This window comes from Diuraphis noxia, unplaced genomic scaffold (genome assembly GCF_037042655.1).
Source record: "Diuraphis noxia isolate RWA-SAM2 unplaced genomic scaffold, SU_Dnox_SAM2 contig0007, whole genome shotgun sequence".
NCBI lineage: Eukaryota > Metazoa > Arthropoda > Insecta > Hemiptera > Aphididae > Diuraphis > Diuraphis noxia.
In genome coordinates, this window is record NW_028301717.1 from 691,550 (window position 1) to 711,992 (window position 20,443).

A 20,443-nucleotide genomic window follows, 5' to 3' on the forward strand; every position below is an offset into this window, starting at 1 on the left:
TTGGGCCAGTTCCGCCTTGAAGATTGCTTTTGCCTCATTGTTGGCCTTGCAACTTGACTCGTAGTGGCCGTTAGCGCCGCACGCCCGGCAACAGTTACGCCTATCCGGCCCTGTACATTCAGCCCTGGTGTGCCCAACGGTCAAACATTTCGAGCATCTGCCCCTCCTTCTCTCCTCCCAGAGACGCACCCTACAGTTGGTGTAGCCCACCCTTAGCCTTCCGGCTGTCAGGAATTTGCTCGCAAAAAGTGCTGGTAGAGAGATAATTGCCCATTTCTGACCTCTGCTGAGGTCCCAAGTCGAGATTACCCTAACCCAACTGCCGGCTCTGGGGTTTCCGAGGCCCCTGTAGCAGTAACATCAGTATTTTTTGTTGCGTCCATCATAAGTTTTGAAATGGTTGCTTGGCCGCCACTGCCAACGCCAGCATCGCGTCGGTTGTCCAGTTTGCCGTAGTGTTGCCCTGATCTTTCGGGACACCGGGGTCGATCAATCCCCAGTGGTGGTTTACGGTGGCCATCCGTGTCCGTTTGCTGATGTTGTCGGGTGGACAGAACCTGCCGGAACCTGACCGTGTGGGTGAGGGCCGGGTCGATGTAGCACCGGGGGTGGTGAGCCCCCGGTGGTGAGCTTGTCCGCGACCGCTTATTCGTCCATCCCGAAGGTGTGGCTTATTTCGCGGCTATCCTACATATCTGCAGGACTTTCCCCTATCCGCAGCCTGGGGACGCGCCCGGTGGCATGCCCATGCCTCCCCGAAGGGCCGGGAACCTAACCTAACCTAACCTTTTTTTTTTTTTTTTTTTTTTTTATACGGTATCGCCATCAGGGGAGGGACTGCGTGAGCATTGCTACTCCCCTGACCGCATCGTTTATTGAACATTGCAACTTAATTTAAACAATTACAAAAAATTAATTACAAACTAGTTTACATCAAATCTAGCGCTTATTACAAAATACGGGGGAATCTAACCACCCGGTGCGTTGGCCTTAGGCCTACAGAAGTAAACTTAACTAAGGTAAGGTCTTCTACACTTCCTTGCTTTCTGGTTTATCGAGACGTCCCCGACCGCCGCTCTGGAGTCACGTACGATTTCTCCTCCTTGCCCTTGGTCCTCCTGGTTTCTCTCTATCCCTTTCGTCAGCTTCTTTTTTTGACATCACCGCTCTGGCAAAAACCTTGACGGCCTGCCAGTTCGCAGGAGAGTCCAGCATGGTGGGCACAAGGTTGTCCACTGTGACCGTATTGCCCGTCGCATGTCCTAATTGACGCCGCTCTTCATCCCAGGCCGGGCATTCGACTACCGTGTGCTCCGCGCTATCTGGGCCCATGTCGCAGTGGTGGCACATGTCAGATACTTCCTTATTAATCTTGTGGAGATAGACCCCGAAACAACCGTGTCCAGAAAGGATCTGGGTTGTGTGGAAGTCCAGGTCGCCTTTTTTCCCGCACCACATATCGACGTCGGAGATTAGCCGCTTGGTCCAGCCCCCGGTTTTTGCTTCGGCGATGCGCTCTTTCCACTTCGTCATTGTAGCTGCTCGGGGGGGGAGCTGGCAGCACGTGGCAGACCTCCTCTCGTTAAACATAGCACTCCTTTCTTCGGCCAGTAAGTCGGCCGGTGGAAAGCCGGACAGGATGTTCGTGGCCGTTTCTGAAACCGTCCGGTAACCGCATATGCCTCTTAAAAGTGCCTTGCGTTGTACTCTATTTACCATGGACTTGTTCTTAGGAACCAAAGACAATGTATCCGCCCAGGATGGAGCACCATATAGGAGAATAGACATCGTGATTGATACAAACAGCTTCCTTCTTGACTCTTTGGGGCCTCCCAGGTTTGGCATAAGTCTTCCAAGGGCGTTTGCCATCTTTTCCGCCTTCCTGGCCGCTTCTTCGATGTGGACCTTGAATAGGAGGCTACGATCCACTACTATCCCAAGGTATTTCATTTCGTTCTTCGGCTGGATGACTTGTCCATCGAGTACTATCCTCGGAACATCGTATTTGTACCTATTGGTAAACACCACCGCCTCTGTTTTGTTCACTGATAGAGTGAGGCCTATGTCCTTGATCTCATCAGAAACCAGATCACGACCGTGAACCTAACCTAACCTAACCTAACCTAACCTAACCTTTTTTTTTTTTCATGAATCGGCAATACACTCACCACCCGGAAACGCCGTTAAGCAATGCTTCAGGTGGTGAGTCGCCATCGTTTATTTAAAAACAATTATACAACTTTTTTGAGGGGCAGAAGGGACAATCCCCCAACTGCAGCCCCTTACACGCTGTTACATAGTAGTGGGGCGTGAAAAGGACAATCCCCCTTCCACGGCCCCAAAGTTAAAACAAAATATATAACATAAATATAAATATAAATAAGGTGCGTCACCGCAAGAACGGCCCCGCAGCCCAATCCAGAGGCCAGACCACCGGCGGCGCGGCGCTGCCGCATACCCTCTCCGGCCGCGATTGTCACCTCCGACTTCTAGACGGAGCCACACCATACCGGAACTGCCTGTCCCGCTCAGCCTCCTCCTTGGACGACATCACATCACTCGCGAAGCGCGCAACCGCCTCCCAGTTAGCCGGACTTTCCAGCATCTTGGGCACCAGTCCGCCCGGGTCGAATGGCCCTATCACGCCGATCAGACGCTCACGCTCACCCCTGAACGCCTCGCAGCGAACTAGGGTGTGCTTAACGTCGTCGACTTCCTCACCGTAGCCGTCGGGTGGACCGCAATGGGAACACCCTTCAGACGGTGCACGGTTGATCTTTCAGAGAAACCGGTTGAAGCAACCATGCCGCGTCATCAGCTGGGTGAGGTGAAAGGACAACTCCCCGTGCCTCCCGGTAGCCCAACGACAGAGCAGGTCCGGGGGGACCAGGGTCCGGGTCCACTCGCGTCCGCTATACGCAGGTGGCACCGACTCCCGCATCCCCCGGGCCCACTTTGCCAGCGAACGAGCCCTCAGTGACTGGGAGTCATCCGCCCGCACTGTCGCCGCTGGTTGGTCCGGCCGAGGAAGCCCCCCGTCACGTGTTCCCGCAAGCCGCCTCTCCCTTCTGGCCTCGAACGACGCGAATCGTTCTTTGGCCATCAGGACGACGGGGATGGTGCGCGCGACGACCGTCGCGGCGTCGTAGGACACAGTACGGTACGCACCCACGCTAGCGATGGCGGCCAGACGCTACACCGACTCCAACACCTTGGGGCCGGTCCGGCTGAGAGCCAGGTCGGCGCCCCACGTCGGAGCGCCGTACAACATTACTGAGTGTACGACGCCCAACAGCAGGCGCCTCCTGCTCTCGCGGGGGCCACCAATGTTCGGCATCAGGCCGCGCAGAGCCGCCATGACGCGTCTGGCCTTGTCGGCCGCGGCGCGATAGTGCGCACCGTACCAAGTCCCCTTCGCTTCGTGCACGATTCCCAAGTACTTGTGAGTCGTGCACACCTGGACGGCCTGATCCCCGATACGCAGTCCTTGGTCGGCCGGGCCATACTGGGCCTTGAAGACCACGGCTTCCGTCTTGTCGACTGCCAGCTGAAGCCCCAATTCCCCGATGTGCCCGGCGACCAAGGCCAGAGCCTCGTTCGCGCAGTCCTGCAGGGTCGAAAGTGTATTCCCCTCCGACACGACTAGCGTGTCGTCCGCGTACCCGATGATGGTAGTACCAACGGGCAGCGGCAAGCGGAACACGGTGTCGAACGCGACGTTCCACAGAAGCGGTCCTAGCACGGAGCCCTGCGGGACTCCGCACGTGACTGCGACCGTCACCGGATCGCCCCCATGGTCGTCGCACACGTGCAGGACGCGGTCGCGGAGGTACGAATCGAGGATCCGTCGGACGTACGCCGGGAAACCCATACGTACCAACGCCGCACGCACCACCACCCAACCGACGGAGTTGAAAGCGTTCCGGATGTCCAGACTCACGGCGACAGCGTAACGGCGCGCGTTCACCGCGGAGTTCAACCGCCGGCGAAGCAGCCGCAACGCGTCGTCCGTGCACAGGCCGCCGCGGAAACCGAACTGCCATTCAGAAAGTCCGACCCCGGTGGCCGCCATGTGGCTGTTCATCCTGGTCGCCAGCAGGAACTCAAAGATCTTGCCGACGTCGTCCAGGAGACACAGCGGACGGTACGAAGACGGCGTCCCCCCCGGCTTCCCCGGTTTGGCGAGAAGCGCTAGCCGAGCGCGCTTCCACCGGCCAGGGAAGACGCCTTCCCTCAGGCAGAGGTTGAACACGCCGAGAAGACGCCCGGGACTCACCGCATGCTTGACGCTCCAGACCCGGATTGGAATACAATCCGGGCCCGGCGCACTACAGCGGCTCCCAAAGCGCCTGACCGCCGCACCAACCTCCTCCAGTGAGAACTCCGCAACGTCCTCGAACCAGTCTCCCCCGAGGTCAGCAGACTCCCCGTCTCTATCCCCTTGGGGGAAGAGGACGGCGGCAATGTCGCGAACCGTTTGCGGTTCCATCGACGCCGTCGCCGGGGGCCCACGGATCTTCTTCATGACGACCTTGTAGGGTTTTCCCCAGGGGTCGGTGTCGATGGTCTTGACCAGCTCTGCCCAGCACTTCGTCTTCGCGTCGCGAACCCGGTGCTTCAGCTCTCTTCGAGCCTCACGGTAGGCTCGCTCAACGTCAGCCAAGGACCCGTCTCCGTCGACACCGCGTCCCCGCTGCCTGATCCACAGCCGCTTCCGTCGGACACATTCAGCCACGCCGCGGCGACACTGCCATTCCACCAGTAAACTGGTGGTCTTCCCCGAGGATGAGGATTCCTTCGGGGAAGAGCCGTGTCACAGGCCACCACCACGCTGCCAACGAGCCTCTCGGCTTCGGCCTCGGCGTTCGTAGAAGCGGCTGGAACCACCGTGGGCAGAGTCGCCCCCGTCCATTCCGCGGTGAGTACGGCCACAGCCAGGAGATCAGCGTCCATTCAGGATGTTCGCCAACCCGGATGCCGCCGACCACCAGCCACCGCCGCCGTGGGATCACCGGGGACGCCCGGGAGCGTGCGTCCGGTGCGATACGAGAAACACAAGTGATGGTGGTCACTCAACGTCCGTACGCACGGTCCACCCCCGAATCTTCCTCGCAGCCGATTCGGTGGCGAAGGTCACGTCGACGCACGACCCCAACCCCCTCCCGAAAAACTTCGGTTCCCGCCCCTCGTTCAGGACGATCAGTCCCAGAGAATCGGCGAGCGCTGACAGGTCATCACCGCGCGCCTCCGTCAGGCGGTCCCCCCAGGACGCTGATCGGGCGTTGAAGTCTCCCCCAACGATGAGGTCGACTCCCGCGCTGCGATGCCGCCTAACGGAGGACTCGAGACGACCCAGAAATTCCTGGAACTCAGCGACGGACAGGGCGGGGGAAGCGTAACAGCTGAAGACTCGGACCGCGCCTCCTACGGTAGCTGCTACAAACCCGTCACCCGATTCGACCTCTCTGAGCGCGAGTCCCGGGCGGAAGACACTCACGGCAGCACGACCCGTAGTGTCGTAGTGCCAGCCAGCTCGTCCACCACCTTGCGGCTCACTGACCAGCGCCACCGCGATGTCCTCCGTTCTCACGAACTCCCCCAGAAGGTCCTGGGCTGCCCGGCAATGGTTTAAGTTAGTTTGCACAAACCTTAACTCCATCACGGCGAAGGACCGGACCCCGACGCAACCGGAGAGGCGGGCCAGCCCACCGCCCGCGGTGGCTCCTCCGTTCTGGGCTGTTCCCTGGGCACCTCCATCTTCTTCTTCTTCGCCGCTCCTTCCTTCCTCGCAGATGGTCCGCTGCTGCAGTTCCTAGCGAGGTGGTCCGGGGCCCCGCAATTGAAGCAGGCCCTGGGCTTGGCCTCGTTGTGGCATTCCGCGGCGAGGTGACCCTTCTGCTGGCACCGGAAGCAGGTTGGCTGCCTCTTCTCTAGCAGCCTCACTCTGCACCTGGTCCAGCCTATCACCACCGCCTTGGCCTCAGCCAAAGCGATGGTGTCGCAGAGAGAGAGGTCGATTCTTGCCACGCGGTCACCGCGACTGCCGCCATTCCTCCTGATAGAGACGTCGCCAGCGGAGACGACACCTACCTGGCCGAGCCCACTCACCACGTCCTCCGTTTCCGCCCACTCCGGGACGTCTAGGAGGAGAACGGGTGTCTTCCGTTCGGGCCTGCGTGTCCTGGCGTCGGTTCCCACAACATCCTTGATCTTACGTTCCAGGATCTTGGCCTTTTCCTCCCCCTCCACCTCGAGGAGGATTCCTCCTGCCTTGGTGCGCCTCGTGGTTACGACCCTAATTCCGAGGGCCCCGAGGTTAATAGCCCCGGACACCCTCTTCATAATGGCCACAAGAGACCCACCATCGGCTGGGCGGTCTATCGTTACCGCCGAGGTCTTTGGAGCCCTTCGACGCAACAAGGTGATTTTCTCGGCCACCTTGCTCCGATTCTGTGGAGCAGAAGTGCAGGTTGCAAGGGGCACCCTCTTCTTTCTCCTGACCACCTCGCTCCATGATGAACTCTTCTGCTGCGTCTGCTGCTGCTGCTGCTGCCACCGCTGCTGTTGCTGCTGCTGCTGCTGTTGCTGCTGCAGGTGCTGTCCCTTCTTCTTCCTCTTTTTCTTCCGCTTGGTAGCCACAGAAGGCATCTGTTCGCTGGGCCCCCTGCCTGGCTCGGCAGTACCCATTGAACCTTGAGGGGTGTTCGTCGACGCATCCGCTTTTGTTACGGAGACGTGTGGTCTCGTCGGTGGGGTAGGAGGGTCAGTCTGGCTACCCGCGTTAGCCTTGTCGACCGGCTTTATAGTCGAGGGGCTGGAATTTCCTGGTCGGACTTGAACAATTACGTTCTTGAACGCCTTGTACAAGCCCTCCCGACCCTTTTGTACGACGTTCACCGCCTCTACCATCTCCTTGATAGCATTGCTCACTGGTGGACTGTGTGTCTTTACGGACACAACCTCCAGTTGAGCGGCGCGCTCAATCACTTTCGCCAATCCACTTTCTTGAGCAGCCATGAGGCTCCTCAGTTCTGCGGTGGCATCACGGATCCGATTCAGTTGCTTCTCCAACGCAGCCATTGCAGTAGCTGAAGCGACTTTCCGGTCGCCGGTGCGGGCCTGCTTAACACCCGCATCAACAGTAGTGTTACCAACCCCGTGGTTGGCGGTGGATGCCTGTCTCGACACATCCACGCTTTTCGTGCTGGTGACTGATGACGACTTTTGGGGCGCACACGTACCCCCAACCGCCGGCTCTGGGGTTTCCGAGGCCCCTGTAGCAGTAGCATTATTTCCGTGTTGTACTTCCATAAAGAGTTTTTTGAAGGGTGCCTCTCCCTTGCGTTTTAGCCCTGCCGCCAGGGGGATTTTATTTCGGTGTTACCTTCACCTATGTCCGTTTGCAGGCGCTTGCAGGTGGACAAGACCTGCCCGACCAGTTAAGGTCAGGCTCTGTGTGTGGGCCTAAGTAAGGCTGGGACCGCTTGGTAAGACCTAATTAAAGGCCCGCAAGCTCCCCCACCGCGTCAAGGTGGGTCCCGTCGGGGGAGAACCTAACCTAACTTAACCTAACCTAACCTAACTATACTGATAAAGTATTAACCAAAGAAATTGTATTAAACATTGTAACCGGTATCTTGGTTGGTTATGTGATAATGGTAATGTGATAAGGGAAACTGCTCCGAGGGTGCTGCCTCCACGATTGGATCTGCGCCGGGACAAATCCCAACGTTCCAAGTGATTACCGCGCATGCGTCAGGACTTAATTATTATTAATTATTAATTACACAACAATAATTGAACAATACAACATTACACAATAATCAATATTCGACATTCGTTTCGTATTTCGTTAATAAATAATAATAAAAATCAATGTAGTCATTGTACAATAACCATAGACATATTCTATGACAATAACACACAAAAATACAAAAAAAAAATTATATAAAATATAATATAAATAATCTTATAAATAACCTTATAATAATAATTAATAAACAATTGTCATTGGTCAATATTTTAATTTGTTAAAACTATAAGTAAGTATGATTAAATTTATCTTCACTTACAATTAATACATCATTATTTTTACCTAGTAAAGATGTTCTGATAATATTTTCTTCTGCTGAACTCATATTTATATATTCGGAAGTTTTTAATTTTTTACTGTTCTTAAAACGTACTTGGGATTCAATTTTTCTTTTATTATTAATATCAGTTTTTTTAAAATTTGTGTCTTCATTTTTGGAAAGTAAAGTTAATATTTTATTACAATATTTCATAACGCTATTTTCATCATCTTCCGGTAAGTTAGATCTATTATACATACCAATCATCATTTCCATTTTGCTTCTTATTTGGAGACTTTTTTCTGATTCTTTCTTTGGTTCAAAAGGTTTTAATTGATTATCTATAGCTAAATTATTTTCAAACACTATTCGAGAAGTTATTGATGTATCATTTGATATTGATTTATTTTCCCTAGCGCATGCATGAATGTGTTTACAAATATTTAAATATATAACATTGTCCTTACAAGTACATTTATATGTATGAATACAAATTTTGCATACATTATAACATAATACACAATTATGACAAGTCGCAACTGTTTTCTCTACTTTGTACCTACGTAATAGTTGTACATTTTACAGATGTAACTATCCAGAAGTCTTCAACATTTTTAATCATACTTGATAATATATTAGTACTTTTATTGTGACTTGCAATAATTTGTATTAACTTTGAAGATCTTTTTTGTTTGGACATTTTGATCATCCTTTCAAAACTCTTGTCACGTACTAATGACATTAAAGCATCAATAGCCAAGTCCAGTCGCTTACACTGTTTTCCGTCAAGGTAAGAATGTTTAATAATTTTGTGTAATGCTTCTAAATACATATTAGTGTTTATTCCACAATGTTTTCTGTTGAAATAAGCCCATTTTTCAACTCTTGTTGAATAATTGTTCACAAAATATTTACCAAATTCAACTGTATCTGGATCATTTAAGAGTTGTGATGTTACTTGAGATAATTCAACATAAAATGCTCCTTCATCAGTCTCATGCAATAATGTTTTTATGGTTTTATAAACAAGATTTTTTTTTCATTGTTACGTATTTTACATAAATTTTTAAACCAATTTCTTAAAACATGCCATGTGCATAATAACTGCTTTTGAACTGGCCCCATCACGCCACTCCAAGCATTATAAAATGCTTGTTCGTCATCAGACATAAAAATATATGCATTTATTTTACCAACAACATTTTTAATATGTTGAAAGAAATGTTTATATGTTATAGTATCTGATTTATTGGAAAAGCAGAAAGCAACTGGATATCCATTTCCATATTCATCAATGACAACAATTGTGTATAGTTGAAAATTATAGGTGTTTAAGAAGCCATGGGTACCATCAATACATATTTTATCATGGCCAAATTGAACAAGCATTTCTGATTGATATTGTGTCATTATATTCAAACAAAAATCATTTTCTGTAAAATGTTTAACATTGAGATCTATTTCTCCTTGCGGTTTAAAGTATAAAATTGGACTATGATCATCTTTACTTTTCATTCGGTCTACCCATAATTTAACACTTACAGCATCATTTTCATGATGTTTTATAGAATAAGTTATATTGAAGTCTCTTCTGATATTATGTAAATCTTTTTTCTCTAATAGATGTATGCGTTGTATTTCTTTTCCAGTTGCAGAATCACGGACATCATTTAATATCCTCTGTACTGGTACACCCATGGATAATTTACCTAAAAGTAGTGTTACAATGTAAAACGTAAGTATGCTATGATAATGTAAATTTATATTTATGTAAATTATTTAGGAAACCTGCTAATTGGGATATGTCATTTTTATGCAATCTCAGTTTTCCTATTTCATTGACGTGCCATAGATGAGTTCTGTGGTATTGTACTTCTATATTAATTTCTTTTTTATGTAAGCGTATACGTGATGGGCAAACACATCCAATTTTTATACTTGCTTTATAAAAAAGCTACTGACTACATTATTAGTTAACATATATATTATATATACATGACAGAATATTTAATATTTCAAATATTGCGCGGGAAATATAGACCAATAAGAATAGTGACCTTCACGACTATGATAAGCATAGAATTCATTGATAAGAAATTATGTTGTCAAAATGCTAAGTCCTGACGCATGCGCGGTAAGCACTAGGAACGTTGGGATTTGTCCCGGCGGCGAAATTTTAAAACATGTCACCGCGCATTTACCATCCGACTATCTTATCACATACAAGATATATGATAACAAGTTGACATTGATAACAAATTTGAATTTTGTTAATTACAGTGCTAATTATTTTTATCATTAACCTATTAATTTCAATTAAGAATGGAAGGTTTAAATTCTAAGGTACCTGTCGTAACATAATTAATATGTATAATATTTATTTATAACAGTTATTGCAAATAGTTAGCACAAATTTTACATGTCAACATTTTGGTGGTTTGTCACTAACATTAGTACGTTTTTGTTTTTTAATATTTATAGTGCCCTGTATGGCTGTATTTAAGTGTGCATTTTACTCATATGCATATTGATGTAGAGACTGCACAACATTCTCATATCTTACCTTCAACATTATGTTTTCTAACAACATTCAATTATAGCATATATCAAAAGAGTGCAAGACGTAAGAGTGTATGTGGAATAAATTATTTGTTTAATATAATTAGGTATAGGCAATAGCTCAATCAACAATAAATTAATAACAATTATAAGCTTTAAGTATAGTTCCAAATATACATAACCAATACTAAAACTATGTAATGTGATTCACAATAGGAAAATAGCAATATTTATTTATTTGCAACTGATATTATAACCTTACCATTTAATGTTTATGTTAATCATGAATTGTACATTGTATTTTAGTTTCATTGGACTAGAGTTCCCTAATTTGTATGTTAATGTGATTGATTTTATCATATCCTATGTACAAAATAAATTATATTTGTAAATTTGTAATTTGTATGTTATGTATCAAGTAAAATTTGTACCTATTATTTCTTTTCTTTCCTATTCTGTGTTCATAAATAAATAAGTCAAAAACAATTGATGTTGTTGTGTTACATGGTGGATTGTTGGACAATAGTAACCTGGTTAGAATGTATAAATTAAATTTGTGTATGAAACACTACTATTTAAATTTCTAAGTGTCTGTTTGACACATATTCAATGGACAAAATGTTTGATCACTTGTATTTCAGATTTTTAAATGTACTATTTGTAACACAACATATAAGTACAAACATGCTTTAAAAATACATTTAGAAGGAAAGCATGGCATAGTCGATGATAGCATAAGCCAAAAGAAAAATGTCAAGTGTGAGTTATGCGAAAAGCATTTTGGTCAAAGAAAAGATATGTTGAGACATATACGGACAATTCATAACAATAAAGAATCAGAACATTTTAATAATGAAGTACTTACAAATTATTAAATATAATTATAACTGCTTAATAACTTTAATACAAAAAAATAATTATTAAAATACAGGTAAAAACAACAATTCCCGATAAAAATACCATCACCCAGTCATTCAACAATAATGAGTATTTACAGGTATCTAATTTACTCAGTGTTTAATTAAAAATGCCCACGTTTTAAATTTTTTAACATTCCGTACACATATGATCAAAGACTATTATCAAGAAAATTAATAAAATTAGTTTTGATTTACAGAGCATATTACCGGAAGGTTATAATTATCATGTTGACGAAACTAAGTTTTTAGAAAATGGGCAATTTATTGTTAGATTTGAAATATATAATTTTAAGTATGATGAAATTTCATCATGGATATTGCAATTTAATCAAAAAAGCAAAACAACTTATTTAGTGACCAATGTAAGAAAATCTGAATTACCAAGTGTTCTGTTTAAGGTAATTCATTATTACTATGTCAAAGGGTACCTAATTCTTAGTTATTTATTAATATTAATATAAATATTTATTATTTTACATTATTTTTATTTATAAATTATAAAAGCTAAAACTAATTAAATAACAATATTTGTAAAACTCTTTTAGAAAAGGTATCGCTGTCATCATAACACAAGGCCAAAGAAAACTGCAACACCCTGTCCTAAACATTTTAATTAATGTAAAACAAAACTATTAATTTATGTATTATATTGTACCATTTAGAACATTATTTTAAATTTTATTTTAAATATTAAATTATTTTAAATTTTATTATTATTATTTTAAAGTGGAGGAGATAATGAAAATATGGTAGTTGAAAATACCAAAGCAATTGTTGATTTTAAATTCATACATAACCATGAAATTATGAGAGCTGATGTTTTGAAATATAGAAAACCATCAGAAGAAGTAAAAGCTACATTTTTAAATTTCTTTAAAGAGGGTAAAACATCGGCAAAAGCTCTATTTTCTTTCAAAACACATTTACGTATTGAAAAAGGAAATAATTATTACGTTTATGCTGGTGACCGTGGAGAACTTCCAAATCCAGAATGGGTTTATAATCTATATTACAAGACTTTTAATCTACATTTTGGTGCATCACATGGTGAATCAATGATAGACTCGCTGAGAAATGCAGTAAATCAATATAATGATGAATGTAGTTCTACTTGTGCTCTGATGGAGACCCTTGAGGATGGAAACTTTGCTATTGTTATTGCAAGTCCACTCATGGAACGAATAAGTTCCGGTGTACATGAAAGTGGAGAAATATTATTTATTGATGCTTCTGGAAATGTTGATCGATATGGGTGCAAAATTTTCCTAATTTATACAAATAGTTGTGCTGGTGGACTTTTAATTTGTACATTAATATTGACCAGTGAATCATCAAGGATTATTTCATTAGGATTGGAATTATGGAAAAAGTTGCTCTCACAACATGCATTAGGTGGAAGGGGAATAAATGGACCAAAAATTTTTATGTCTGACGATTCAGCTGCAGAGAGAAATGCACTACGTGAAGCTTTTCCTCAATCAACTCTACTATTGTGCATATTTCACGTATTACAGGTAGGGATATAAAATATAATATGACATAACAATTATTATTTTTAGTTTTTTCTCATGTATACCATTCGCTTCAACCATTATCAAAGTTAAAGATCTAAGAACTTTAATTCTAAAATATTAATCTAAACGTCTTCTCTAATTACAGGCAGCTTGGCGGTACTTATGGGACTCTCATCATGGTATAATATTACAGCATCGTCAAATTCTTTATAAAAAAATTAAAAAAATGTTGTATTCAAAAACTTTTGTAGAATTAGAAATGTTTTACCATGAAGTTATGAACGATGACTTGACAAAACAATATTCTAGGTTTGAGAGTTATGTAGTAGGTTTATTTCAGCGACTTAATGAGTGGGCACTTTGCTTAAGACAGTCATTGATTACACGTGGACAGAATACAAACAACATCTGTGAAGCAGGAGTTAAGATTGTAAAAGATACAATAATTGACAGAACAAAAGCATATTCTCCTGTACAGTTATTTTTTTTTTATCGTTAATGATCTTGATGCATTTTATAAAATGAAGTTATTAGATATTGCAGCTAATCGCCCTGCACAATATTTAAAAAAAAAATTTTTATTAACTGAATCACAAAAAGAGCATTTAGAATTTAAAGATTTGGGATCAATATATGAAGTTAAAAATAATTATAAAAATACACTCTACCATATAGACCTGGATTTAGGGATTTGTTCATGTCCAGAAGGTTGTACTGGTAAATCTTGCAAACATCAGATATTTGTTGCATCAAGCTTAAATGTTGATCTTACGCTTTGTTTACCTACTAATGAAGACACCAGAAAAACATTACATATAATTGCCACTGGAAGCTCAGAAATTGAAAATGGGTGGTATGGTTCAATTCTAAAGCAACCTCAATCCATATCAGTAAATACTGAAAACGAAATAAAACAAAATATTACAATGGAAGAAATTATACAATGGAAGAAAATGACAACATGGAAAACAATGAAAGTGAAACTGCTAGTAATGGTCTACAAATGTTTGATGAGATGGTACAAAAAATGAGAGACGTAATAAAATCAGATGAAACTTACTTTACACCTGGAATTAAAGCAATGAGTAATTCATTTAAGAAAAATGTAAAGACACATGCTAGTCTACTAACAGTTATGATGACATTTGGTAAATATTCTGGTCTTGATCCAACTTCCAAGAAACTTAAATTGGTTGGAAACAAGCACATTGGTACACAACCTACAGCAAGATCCAGACGTACAACTGAAATTAAAGGAAGAAAAAATTTAGCTGCAGGAAGGGTTCCTAAGTGGAAACGCATTCCAGAACACAGTTATGGGAGCCAACCTAATTCTAGTGTTCTGCCACATACCCCAAAACCAAAAATGCCACACAATTTATCTTATTGTGTTGAGCAAAACAAAAGATTAGGAGCGACACATAGTGCTAAATAATTAGTACCCATTATACCTATTATTTATTTTTGACAAAACGTATTGACACATTGCTTATATTATTATACTAAATTTTTTACATATTATATTATTATACTGAATTTTTGAAATATTATAATATTAAACTAAGCTTTTTACTTATATGCCAAATTACATGTATTGACACACTAGGTCACTAACTTATATTTAATATTTATATACCATTATTTTTTTATATCTAACAATTATTGTATTTTATTATTTTATTTTTAAATTTTTAAACCTAACCTTTTTTACGAACTATGTCAAAATCACGAAAATTTGCAAGTAATTTTTTTGGTTTGTGCTAATTTAATCTATAGCATTAAATTACTGTGACTGTAATTAATATGTAATAACTAGCTTTAAATTTTACTATTTATATAAAAAAAATATATTTATATTTACCTTTATATTATTTTAACATTTTTATAATAATATGTGTAAAAGTATTTTGTTAATTCAATCCCTTAAATAACTGTTATATTTTGAATATTATTATAAATTATTATAGGTTTTACTTACTTTTAAATGCTTTAATTGCTATAATATTATTTAGCCATGACTGACAGAGTACTACGGACTGACACTAAACTGACTAAACTACCAATGTCTAATTGTCTATAATGACTAAAGACCAAAATCAAATAAATAATAATGAATAATAGTAGAACAGCACTTAAAATATACTCATTTGTACCTATTACACAATCGTGTAATCGTGATATTAAATAATTAAATAATAGTGAATAGTTTATAAATAGCACCCCGTATTTATATAGAATTTTTTTTTAATTTTTACCTATATAATATATATTAATTATTAAGTGATTGATATAATATTAATATATTGTTATTATTAATTGTATTGTAATAACTAATAATTGTAAAGGGAAAATAAAATTATTAATTAACAATAATTAGCAGTTTAGCACTGTAATTAACAAAATTCAAATTTGTTATCAATGTCAACTTGTTATCATATATCTTGTATGTGATAAGATAGTCGGATGGTAAATGCGCCGTGACATGTTTTAAAATTTCGCGTCCCGGCGCAGATCCAATCGTCTGTCTCCAGACGCTCGTAATAAAAACGGTTTATATCAGTATCATGGAAGAAATGTGTCATATCTGTTTGGCTTGGAATAAATAACAAATTATAGTATTGCTGGCCGCCAAATGGAATAGTATTTAAATTTTTATTTTGTTTAATATTATATTATTCATAAATTGGTTAATTATAAATCGAAAATGATTAATTAATGTCCACATAGTAGTTTCATATGAGTTTAATATAATGGCATCAAATAGTTTTATTTATAACTTCTTGATCATACATTACAATGGTATTTAGATTATGTTTTTTTTAATATAGCAAGAAAAAAAGTAATAGAATTAAACTTTATATTTATGTAATTTGTATTGGATTTATATGTTAAATGGCTTTAAACAGGTAAGCATAATATAAGATTGTTAATTTGTTATTCATTATTATTCTCTTATGCTCTATATGCGTGTGCACGGGTGGTGCAGGGTATGTAAATACACCACCTGCTGAAACTTGAAAACTATTTTTTTATTCAAGTATGTTACTCTTAGTATATCTTTTGTAATAAATCAATCAAAAGTTATATCTAAAATTTGTTTTCTTAATAGTTATCAATTATCATAGGCAATAGGCATGAACATATTATAATAAAAGGCAGAGGCGGCTACAGTAAATTTACCATGTGTATCCAAACTAATAAAATCTGCGGACACCCACCCACCCACCTTTCCTTACACACATACATATTAATGTATTATTAGGTAATAATAATTTATTATACATTTATACACCTATATATTCTAAATTCTAATAGAACGTATCACCATGACTATTCCCCAAGCGTCAGTGCATGTTGCATGTTTCGTGACTGCATTATTACTACTGAAACCATGGTTAATTAGAGCAATACAGCAAGATAATTATGTATACTATTTGCTATTTACACTGTATTATAATATAATACCTATAATATGTTAAGCAGTAATCACCTACTCACTCACTCCAAAATTATGTGTATCCGTCGATACACTTGAGGTATAGGATGGCCGCCACTGATAAAAGGTATCTATAGGCTTGCTAGGTACATCTGCATTTATAGACCATGCCAAGCATTTCTATTATTGTGGATAGGAAAACATTTTGGATGGTGGCAAAAATAGTAGCGAATATAGTGATTAATTGTAAAATAGAAATGGACCACCTGCAAGCTATGTCTGTGCACGCCTATGTACAGGTTAAATTATCAAACTTAAATAAAGGACCATACAAAAATACATTTCTTGAATAAATAATGTAAATAAATCATTATACATACCTATAAAGATACTGTAATATGTACCTAAGTACCTATAATATATCTTTCTGTGTTATAAATATATTTAGAAATAATTTTTAAACACAAGTGATTTTTTTATTTTATTAAAGTACTGTGTATTACAATAACATATTAAGATGTTCATTGTGTGAATTGTAATACTGTATAAGTCTCTTGCATACAACTAAAACTTTTGCGAATTTTCGATTTTTGTACTTTTTTCGTACCAGAATATTTACGTACGTTGCGCCAGCACGGCCCATTTCGAAATATTGGAAAATTTTTGCACCAATAATTAGCATGTAATTAGCATGAATTAGCATGACTAAAATTAGAATTTGCATGATATTGGGTTAACGGTTAAATCCAAAATTTGATGAGCCGGGCTGGCGCAACGTTGGGTCGTGTGAATTTTCAAATTAGGCGTGCGAATTCGTGCGAATCACGTGCTAAATATGTGTATAGTTTGTTTATAGATTTTCACTTGGGGGGCTGGCCAAACGTACGTTTTCAAGTTTTCCCTATAGCTACTTGAAGGAAAACTTATGGAAAACTTAGTGTTGTATTTTTAATCCTTAGTTATAAACGAAAAACATTTTATGATTTTTCAACTCTAAAATTACTTGCAAATTTTCGCGTTTTCGACAGATTTCGTAAAATTTTGAACTATTAAACGCTTATTAAAAAAAATTGTGACTTACGATTTTTAATTTTTTTTAGCTACAATAAGAACAACTCATGAGGAACCTTGTATTAAATTTTCAAGATTTTTCGGTCGTCCAACATTTTTTTACCGACAGCGGCGACACTTTAAAAAAAATTCTCAAAAAAATTGAAAATTTCAGTGGTCTATAAATAACTCAAAAAAGTCAAAACATTTTGAAAATTAAACTGTAAATAGATAACATTAACATAAACATTTGGTGAAAATTTCAAGTATTTACAGTGATTAGTTTTTTAATTGTAACCATATAAAAAAAATCAATTTGGTCGAAAACTGGTTTTGCGTAAAAATTCCCGTTTTTCTGTCATTTTTGTTTTGTTTTTCTCAATTATTTGAAAACTGTTGGAAAATGTTTATTTTTGACCTCTATAAAGCACCAAGGATATTCACTTTTACATCGGAAACCACCCCCTAAGTTTGAAATCGAAGTATTATTTCGACTAGTTATGCTGTACACAGGCACAAAAAAAAAAAACACACACACACACATCATAGTAAAATCAACACATTCATCACTTCGTTCAGAATCTAAAAAATAATATACGAATAATAACATAATAATTTAAAATTGATTAGAAATTAGGGTTAGGGTGATTGTGAGTGTGTACGTGGAAATTAGAATAATGAATAAGGGTCTGAGTTGGTATAGTGCAGATATAATGGTCGTTATGTAAAGTAAGGTTACTGATTTACCACAGAGAGGTGTTCTAGTTACGATTGATGAAAAATTAACAAACATTTTCGAAATTAGTGGCATAATTATTATACACTCAATAAAAAAGTATATTATTGTCTTGCAACTCACTCATGTCACCATTTTCGTCTATGTTAACCCCACTATCTTTAAAATACATAATAGCATCAACTACAATTGTAGGCGGAACACTACATTTTCGTCCAATCATGTTTAATAATTACAATTTTAATATTAATATTAAAAGGAACTATTAATATTATCAAAACTAATATTGTATTAATTAAAAACAAATTCAAATCACAGTGATAAAAAAAAACAAATACGTAAGAGTATTACTATGAAAAACACATGTATACTCAGCTTAATCGACGAATTGGGAATGATTATTATTATGGGTTGAGGCTTCGACAACTAAGGGCATTAGCCTTCTAATATAAATATTCTACGTACGTTGCACCAGCACCTCCCATTAAAAAATTTATATTTATATTTATATTTCATCAAAAATTAGCACGAAATTAGCATGAAATTGCATGACTAATTTTGCAATTTGCACGACATCGGTGTCTCCGGAATCGTAAAAAATAACGGGCAGTGCTGGTGAAACATTTCGCCAACACCGCCCGACCAAAAAAAAAGGAATAAAATATAACCTTTTATATAACCTTAATTTAGCACACATTTAGCATGAATTTCGGCGATAGTCGTGCAAATTCATGCTAAATGCGTGCTAAATGCGTGCTAAATGATGGTGTGGTTCAATTTCAGAAATTTAAAGATTTTCACTCTGTGGAGGTGCTGGCGAAACGCCCAAATTATTGGAAACGATTTAGCACGGAAGTGAAGATCGTGCGAATTTCGGCGATAGTCGTGCAAATCCATACTAAAAGGATGCTAAATGATGGTGTGGTTCAAATTTAGAAATTTGAAAAATTTTAATTTTGGCGTGGTGCTAGGGAAACGGCCAAAATATTGGAAACGATTTCGCACAGAAGTGACGATCGTGCGAATTTCGGCAATAGTCGTGCAAATTCATGCTAAATGAAAGTTATATAAAAATATAAAAAATTCCTTTTTTTTGGTCGGGCGGTGTTACTCCACTACATGATTTTTTTTATCAATCAAAGGAAAATTAATTTAGATATCCATTATGTTCGTGCAATATATATTGTGATCAATTCATTGTTAAGATAACGGATCGATTCGTATTATCAGCAGCAGTCGCGTTGTCCAGTACGAATAGACTTTAGTCGATTATTTGTACGCTCTTTACAAATGCGTTTTTGATGTACTAGAAAATCGTATTTCGCCATCGAAATCAATTGACAAAGACATTTCAAACAGTAAATTTTCAAATAGTTTGGATTTCAATTAATGTTTCACGAAATGTATATTTATAAATGGTGACAGTGGCAAAAACACGCTATTGATCTTCGAATAAAAACTTATTACAGCTTATAATTTCTTACATATTGGATCAAGGATATGCCTATTAAATTATATTTAAGACAATTGTACAAGTCGGTAGCAACCTACTTTTCGATAAAGTAATTTTAATACTCAGTTTATAGTAAACTTAATTTGAGTCACGATTTAACATATTTGAATAATAACAATATGAAAATTATACGCAGCACTTTATTCAATTTTTTATATTTTACTGGCAAAGTAAAAACTACACAAATCGAACAATCACTTGAGTAAATAATAAGTACCTATGAAAATTGTACACGACCAACAACTCTAGGCGCATTACACAAATGCATAACCCATACTATACAATTATACTTGGCCTAATAGAATATTCCTATTATGGTAAAGTGAAAGAGAGAGAGTAATTTTCTGAGATTTTAACTTGTTAACGCTTTAAAAGTTGTTTCTCGTAAACTTCCGTTGACATATTGGCACCCATTTACTGTTAGTTGTAAAGCTATTTTTTAGTTATTTAAATCTTGTAATGGATGATGAGTTAAATTTAAATTAAATTGTATGTGATACTGTAAGTAAACGATTTCGAGTACGGACAATGTGTCCGGCATTGCAAATTTTTATAAGAAAAATCAATATAAATAATTGAAAAAAAAAAATGAATTCAATCGAAATATTTCATGACAATTAATATCCTTAATTCACGGTGATTT

General features: G+C 39.7%; 2 protein-coding genes and 1 pseudogene across 2 annotated transcripts; all 3 read right to left on the reverse strand.

The window, feature by feature from the left end:
• Positions 1-5,068: 5,068 nt before the first annotated feature.
• On the reverse strand, positions 5,069-5,659 carry LOC149054336 (uncharacterized). The gene has a single exon (XM_089230281.1). The coding sequence runs from the start codon at positions 5,657-5,659 to the stop codon at positions 5,069-5,071; it is 591 nt and encodes a 196-aa protein (XP_089086407.1).
• Positions 5,182-7,530, reverse strand: LOC149054337 (uncharacterized). Its single transcript, XM_089230383.1, has one exon. It carries the CDS (start codon positions 7,309-7,311, stop codon positions 5,659-5,661), a length of 1,653 nt encoding a protein of 550 aa, XP_089086509.1. The 5' UTR covers positions 7,312-7,530; the 3' UTR covers positions 5,182-5,658.
• Positions 7,531-7,881: 351 nt separating this feature from the next.
• On the reverse strand, positions 7,882-9,587 carry LOC149054338 (uncharacterized; annotated as a pseudogene).
• Between the last annotated feature and the right edge of the window lie 10,856 nt (positions 9,588-20,443).

Coding starts and splice junctions, on each gene's coding strand:
- LOC149054336 (XM_089230281.1), bottom strand. CDS start 5,659: ATGGAGTTAAGGTTTGTGCAAACTAACTTAAACCATTGCCGGGCAGCC.
- LOC149054337 (XM_089230383.1), bottom strand. CDS start 7,311: ATGGAAGTACAACACGGAAATAATGCTACTGCTACAGGGGCCTCGGAA.